General features: G+C 39.4%; 1 protein-coding gene across 1 annotated transcript; it reads left to right on the forward strand.

Annotated features, from left to right (window-relative positions):
* The first annotated feature begins 413 nt into the window (after nucleotides 1–413).
* Nucleotides 414–5,752, forward strand: LOC127078949 (acyl-CoA-binding domain-containing protein 4-like). Its single transcript, XM_051019359.1, has 2 exons — nucleotides 414–642; nucleotides 5,127–5,752. Exons 1-2 carry the CDS (start codon nucleotides 414–416, stop codon nucleotides 5,750–5,752), a joined length of 855 nt encoding a protein of 284 aa, XP_050875316.1.
* Nucleotides 5,753–8,058: the final 2,306 nt, after the last annotated feature.

Here is an 8,058-nt window from a genome sequence, read left to right on the forward strand (position 1 = left end):
TTGTTTTTCGCGTTGCGACAGTATGACTGTAATTAGAACCTGATTATGGAGTCAAAACAGGGAAGGAAAAAAACATTCAAAGTGAATGTTAAAACTGCAGACTTTGAATGCCTTAGTGCAATAAGTATTGTAAAGGAAAGTGAGTTGCGACACAAAAGATTTGGTCATCTGAACTTCAGAAGCTTAGGACATTTGAGTTCTTGGTACATGGAATTCCTGTAATTAAGAAGTCATAGAAGTCATGCAATATATGCATGAGAGGGAAGCAACCAAGACTGCCATTTACATCTGAAATGCATTCAAGAGTAAAGCATGCTCTGGGTGTGGTGTATTCTGATGTGTGTGGACCATTTCCAATACCTTCACTTTCAGGGAATAAATACTTTGTATCATTTGTTGACGAGTTCACAAGAATGACGTGGGTATCCCTTATAAATTTCAAACACGAGGTGTTTGCTGAATTTAAGAAGTTCGAAATCAAGACTGAGAATCAGTGTGGTAAGAAGCTGAAAATTCTCAGAATTGATGGTGAAGATGAGTATAACTCTACAGAATTCAGAAAGTTCTGTGAGGAGAATGGAATTGAGCATGAGGTGACTACTCTATACACTCCTCGACATAATGGTCTTGATGAAGTAAGAAGTTGAACTTTTCTTGATATAACAAAGAGCATGTTGAAGGGGAATACTGAAATTCTGGCGTAGTCAGAGTTCAGATGTTCTACTCCAAGTCATGACATCTGATCCAACATTGTTACTAATACAGCAAGATAGTTATACAAATTAAAACCCAGTACTAATCTGCACGCATTCACCGATGTCACGACATCTGCTACTATATCACCATAGAATGGAAGAACACCCAGTTCTGTCCATCCGGTACAAAGACACAGCAGAGATCAAACATAGCACTTACTTCTGTTGAGCCTGCACAGTTCTCAGCATAATGTCTCAACATTGATTTGAACATCACCTGTTACAGCATTACAGTTAGCTGTACTGTAAAAGATCAACCAGGCTATACTTCAGTATCAGCTGACAGAGATAACTGTCATAACATCCAATTAGACATTTAGACAATGGGCCATATGCCAGGTCTGTTATCCTCCTGAAAAACAAATCGAAATAAATACTGAACTTTTACATTGCAGCACTTGGGCCTTGTACTTGTATTTCCTAAAATTAAGGTTAAGCAAGTTAACCTAATTTCCACATATTAGGGTGCTAACAAATAGGCTATTTGTTAGGTTCATTAATTGTAGCTCAGTTGTTAGTTTCCTGGATTTAAGCTTAGCTGTTGGATTTCTGAAGAATAGCCTGAGAAAAATACTGAAACAGAAAAATTAACCATCCTACAATTTAGCATATGCTGTCACAACATTCAGTTTGACGCCCAGATCATAGACCATATGCTAGGTCTGTTATTCTCCTGTAAACAGACTGTACTAAATGATGTACTGTACAAGACCAACCAGTCTATTATTCAGTATATGCTATCAATGATGAATGTCATAACTTTCTGTTTGACATTCAGACAGTAGGCTATGTACCAGGTCTGTTATTCTCTTGATACACAGGCTGAATTACATATTGAGTTATAACAGACAGGATTATAACGTGCAGAAGGTAAAAACACAAGTAATTGTTAACCCAGTTCGGTACAACATTACTTACTCTGGGGGCATACCAAGCCAGGAAGAAGATCCACTATCATCAGTATTAATTCAGAGTTAAACTCCCCCGTTTACAACTCTTCACTTAATCCCTACCCAATGCAATCTATACCTAGGAACTCCTAGATAGAAACCACCAGTTTCCATTCCTATCACTACAATTACAATGTAATGCTAAACAACTTGAACTTGCTTCATAGCTTCGTTCAAGACCATAACAACTCTTACCTACAGGCTTTGAGTTACAAATAATCTCATGCTTTAAGCACTGAGAAACACATGGTAACCTTCCCACAGGTTAGGAGGTTTACCGTACATACACCCCTAATTTTACATGGTTTGAGGCTTATGAAACCTAGGTTACAATCTGCTATTTATAACCTAAACACCCAACTGGATTTGGGCCTTCAGAAATCGCAGCAAACTTCTCCTTTGCTGTTACAAAGCCAGCAGAAAACTTCTGCTATAATCAAGGACTTCAACCTTTTAGTTCCTAAAATATCTCCATATTTAGAAACTGTATATTCACCAAATATTCTGATTGAGTCTTCAAGACCTCCACAAATAACGCCACATAGGATTCTAACTAATCCCAGAATATTGAATCAGTTAGCACATAACAGAATTAGCTAATTCCGTTTTATACACAGGCGCGATGTCACAGTCACAATGTTATGACATCCTACATGACATGTTGGTCCAGATGTTGAACTTCTTCAACCCAACATATTAAAACAACAGAGGTGATTACATTATCTGTTTTACAAAATTAATGCCAATCCTAAGGTACTAACAATCTCCCCCTTTGGCAAATTTTAGCTAAAACAAATAAACATTACACTAGACACCACATCCCAATATGGGTCTGCACTTCCTCTTTGTCATTGTCAGCACCATCATGAACACCAACTTTGGTGTACATGAAGAAGAAGCTGTACAAGAATCAGCTGCATCACAACCCTTCCCCTCAACCCTAGAGCTTCCTGAAGGATATGTAATGCTGAGTACATAGATAATGTAACTCAGATCACAAGACACAACTGTCCTCTTAACTCAGATCACAAGACACAAGTGATATACCCAGTTAGTGACTTTTGTGCCTGAAGCCAACTTCGGCTCGCTACCATATTTTTCTTGTAGACTATTCCATATATGCTGTCAGACACGTTGCAAGCGATGTCTTAACATTCAACACGGCTTTTGCCTGCATTCTTCATGTATTCTCCCTATCATCATTTCCTAAAACCACTTTCGTACCTCCAGTGGTAGCTTGACATCTGGCACCACTACAGCCAAAATCACAAACACCAGTAGATGGTTACTCCCCCTGTATCACACAACTGTAACACTCAGGCTTATTCTAATATATTACAATGAGACACACCACATCCATATGACTGTAAGTTTCAGAAGGAAATAACAGTATTGTCCAAGGCAATGTCATGACATCCGGTCAGACATTCTTCTGCTCACTCAGCCTTGACACACACCTCATCATCCCAATAACTAACCAGGTGTCATACCTTGTTATCTGAGAACACATAGACCACAAGCTTGATGATTACTTGCAGCGCAAAGACAGAACTCCCCCTGTCATGAACAACCAACTCTCCTCTTGAAACTTGGAGATCACACATGAACATATCCAACACCCCAAAGTTGGACCTTCACATACTTCCTGATTCAAAGAGAACCCAGACCACTTGATGAATGGAAAACATAAGACGCATCTTCATGTCTTCAAGAGCACTCCCTCTGTTCAACCTTCTTGGCTGAACACATCCACACTCTGTGTCAATCTCTCTTCTAACCAGAACAGAAAGCCACTTCACAAAATCTTCTAACATAAGTTAGGACATCCTTCACAAAATAACAAAGACCCCCATCTGATAATCTTCAGATATCACTGAGTCACCAGTTTGATCCAAAAGAACCCAGACAGAAATTGGGACATATACATTCTCATCTCATTACAAGAGATAATCTTCCATAGATAGCTCATAACTCCTACCACAAGCTCCAAGATATGAATAGAAAACACCTCCTTTTGTCTTCAACTTACTACTTTTCTGCTCAAAAGTAATTTGTCTCAGACTTTCCTCAAGAATAATCAGCTGCCATAAGTTGATCATCTTGATTCTTCGAACTCACTTCTGAGATAGGCCAAATGCCACTGGTTGATTACCTCCTTCATGAATCCTCATATGAAAAGGTCAAAATGCCACTTTGTGACCTCTCCACGTTTATCAGACTTCTCCCAAAGATATTATGACGTACCAAGTAAGACTTGAACTTCAAGCTACATGTTACACAAAACTTAGATTCTCTAAGACATGAACATGTAACATCCTCTCCATCCAGCAACTCCAAAGAACTGCAATGAGAACTATCTTTTTGAAGTACCCAATCTACAACTCTGTAGACCCTTCTATCTTAAGTTGATGTGCCACTTTACCAACTAAGATTCTGATGTTGAACCAAATGTCACAATATTGTGTTTTAACATCTAGCGGTTGAATTCAGCTCCTTCTTTTGCCACTTGAAAGAACATCCTCCCTTCACAGAACAGGAGTTCAACGTTCTCATAAACTTGATTTGTGGACCCAAGTTTGAGTAAACAACCTCCATCCTGCAGGTTGGCAGTTAAGTCATCCAAGCTCACACCTTGATGAATCCCTGCTTCTACTCCAAAGACATCAGACATTCTGATGCATGAGTCTTCAGAAGGGCCAGTTAGAAACTAACCTTTCAGCTATACCAAGGATTCCACTTCCTAAATCAAGGTTGTTTCCATGATGTCAAGAATGCTGCCACTTATTCTTAACTCCACAGTGTGCATTAGCTAATGCACTTCCTTGCCTAGATCAGAAATAAACTGATCCAAGTAACCACCATCAAGACTATGATGTCTTCTTCTTCTTGTACACACCAAGGTTGAACATGTTTCTTGCCAGGAAACCTTTTCAGAGATCATATGCTTTTGCTGCCACCAAAGAGATAGGTCATAAACCAATGTACTATCCTTCCTGTGATTCTACACAGGGTCTTGAAGAAGAGATGTTCCAACATCTTTAAGAACATCAGTTATCTGGAGCTCCAAGGATAATCAATTAAATACTTGTACTTGGCACTGTCATACCCCGATTTTGACCCTGAAAATTTTTCTCCATCGATCACTCGTTTGCATTATTTCTTCATTCACATTCATATCCTTCATTCATGTTCATATTTACTATTTCATATTTTTATGTTTTTCACATTTTCAAAATTTGCATTCATATTTTCTCCACTTCACATTGGAAAATTTTCCATTTATATTCAAGAATTTCCACATACTCATTCATAGTTCGATTACTTCATTCATTCATTCAATCATAATCATCCATGTACATGGCATATGAATAACTTATAATAAAAAAAACATCTCATCACATGAATACATGAAGTTTCTAAGATGCAAAAAGGACTCTCTTGAATGACCTGCATATTCTGGACTTGGAAACTATGACTTGGGACGAAATTGATGTCGTTGGAGTGCCTCCTTCCCCAAGGTCTGATCATGCTGCTGCTGTACATGTGGAGCGATACTTGCTCATCTTCAGAGGGGGTTCACATGCAACTTGCTACAATGGTTTACATGTTCTCGATTTGCAAACTACGGAATGGTCTCGCCCCACACAACAAGGTGAGAAACCAACTCCACGTGCAGGACATGCTGGTGTGATAGTAGGAGAGAACTGGTTCATTGTTGGTGGCGACGACAAGAGCGGGGCTTCGGAGACGGTTGTACTGAACATGTCTATGCTGGCTTGGTCAGCAGTAACATTTGTTCAAGGATGTGTTCCTGTTGCTAGTGAGGGTTTGAGTTTGGTTGTAAGTTCGAATGATGGAGAAGATGTACTTGTATCTTTTGGAGGATACAATGGACGTTACAACAATGAAGTATATATTCTTAAACTAAGCCACAAATCCACCTTACAATCCAAAATAAATGAAAATTCCATACCAGACAGTGGTTTTGCTGTACCAAATGCTACAAATGCTACTCGAGAGTCGGAGCCTGAACTTGGAGCAGACTAGGACCTTGGTGGTATCGCTTGAGGCTGGATTGAGATTCTCTAAATGTATAGAGGCCACAATGCCAACGCTTGTCCAGTCGATGGTGTCATCTTCTGCTACTGATGTTGAAAATACAATTCTCTTGTTGATGAGATGTAGGCAATTTCAAATTGACGGCTCAGAAGAATGTCTCCGAAAGATGTTGCCCCTGGCATTTTCTCATGACAAATCCATCTTTGAAGCAGTGGATAATGCTTTCAGTACAATATACATGAGGAAAAATTACAAACCAGTGGAAACTTACCTCATCCTTGATATAATGGACAGTTTGATTATTATTCGGTTCTTGGACTGAAACCAACTGCAGATGACGCGGCTGTCAAGAGGAAGTACAAGAAGTTGGCAGTGTTGCTTCATCCAGATAAGAACAAATGTGTTGGAGCTGATGGGGCGTTTAAGCTTGTTTCCGAGGCATGGACTTGTCTCGACAATGCTATGCGTAGTTCTTATCATCTCAAGAGAAATTTTTCTTCTGTTGTTCAGGCTACAGGTTATAACTGTTCCAATATGTCGCCGACGTCTTGTAGTAAACTCGACACCTTTTGGACAATTTGTACCGCTTGTAAGGTTCAGTATGAGTATATGCGCAAGTATGTGAATAAAAAAACTCTCTTGTAAGAACTGCCGCGGTGTTTTTATTGCGGTTGATACTGATGAAGCCCCTGCTGTTGCTGCCGCACCACCTCCTAGCTCCAATGACAGTGATGTTAATATGCAAGATGCTAAGGCAACCGCTGATACCACTAGAGTTGTAAATGGCATGCCTGAGACAGGAGACAAGCCTGTGCAAATGGATACTGATGCCAAGGTTGAGGCTCAAGAATTTTATTGAGGGATCTGTGTCCTTAAGAAGTCCTAGATCATTCTATTCAAAGTCTAGATTTTTTACTCACTGCCCAACCAGGTTAGGGGCATCGCTTTATAATGGAAAAGGGTTTTTTCTGAGACTGAATTTTGTGTTGCAAATAATGCTAGTGATGATGAAAATAAGATTTCAACAGTTTCTAAGAGGAAAAAGTCACTGCTAGTAACCCCAAATTTAACTCAACTTCAAACTGAATTTATTGATTCAATGGCAGCTACTACATCTAGTGCAGAAGTTCCTATCGGTTTCAGTGATAGCCGTGAACATAAGGAAGACGATGTTGCATTGTCAAGCATGGGTATGGATATTCAGTATAATGCTCAGTCAATGCCTTATTCAGGGAGATAATGCAGATTCACAGGATGTCGAAAACAGTTACCATTATAGAGATGATGTGCAAAGGTCTTCAAGGGCTGTTATGTTATCGAATAATTTCAATATGAAGAATGATTCACTTGCTCAAGAGAACCTAATGTCATGTCCTGTCGCTGGGGATGGATTTACCATCGGTAATTCAAATAATGAATTGATTGAGGATTTGCCCAATGCTCTATCTGATATATATTCTCATGGGATGACATCTGAATTACCGGATATAATAATTACTGAATTTACAGCAATCGACGACGCTGAGCCGGTTGATGAGGTCATTAAAAATCAGGGCCAAGTTAGTGAATTTGCACCAAATCATGGACATATTGGTGATTTTGTGCCAGCGGAAATGAGTCGAGAAGATCCTCGAGGGGATAGTCAAGTTGTGGTATCTCAGTCTAATGCAGGGGCTAGTAATTTGGCAGCCTTTAATCAAAGTCCATCATTAAGAAGTCCACCAATTTTTGTTGGCCAAGTATTCAAAACCTGAATGCAGCTGCCCACAAGGAAAAATACGGATGGTGCTTTTCTTGCAAGGTTGCAAATGATGACAGAGATTGCATATACCTTGCTGTCAGTGGATTGCAAACTGATATATTCAAAATCAACTTTCGGGCTGCTTGGATTATAACTGTCATAGTGATAGTCGCTTTTCTTGCAAAGATCATTGCTGTTATTTAGCCAGGTTACAATTGGGACCAGTTCAGAGTCTCAAGGAGGGCAACAACAATGTCAAGGATGCCAACCACAAGTGCCATATGCATTTAAGAGTTTTAATTTGTCTCAAAAGGAAAAAAAACTCTAAATGAACTTGTGAGGGACTCGTGGCTTAATTTGACCACAGATGGTGATGTTAGACTTGGTGTAAAATCATTCCTTGATCTCCGCAGCTGGTTTCGAAGTAATGATGTTCCATCCTGTCAAGTTTGCAATGAAGCTGGAATTAAGGCAGAGTTGTGCAAAAATGGAAAGTGTACTGTACGAATTCATCAATACTGCCTGAAGCAACTTTTCTCCCAGATAAAGACTG

This window comes from Lathyrus oleraceus, chromosome 5, assembly GCF_024323335.1.
Source record: "Lathyrus oleraceus cultivar Zhongwan6 chromosome 5, CAAS_Psat_ZW6_1.0, whole genome shotgun sequence".
Classification (NCBI taxonomy): domain Eukaryota; kingdom Viridiplantae; phylum Streptophyta; class Magnoliopsida; order Fabales; family Fabaceae; genus Lathyrus; species Lathyrus oleraceus.

Coding starts and splice junctions, on each gene's coding strand:
- LOC127078949 (XM_051019359.1), top strand. CDS start 414: ATGACGTGGGTATCCCTTATAAATTTCAAACACGAGGTGTTTGCTGAA. Junction 643..5,126: donor TGGTCTTGATGAAGTAAGAA/GTTGAACTTTTC, acceptor GAAGTTTCTAAG/ATGCAAAAAGGACTCTCTTG.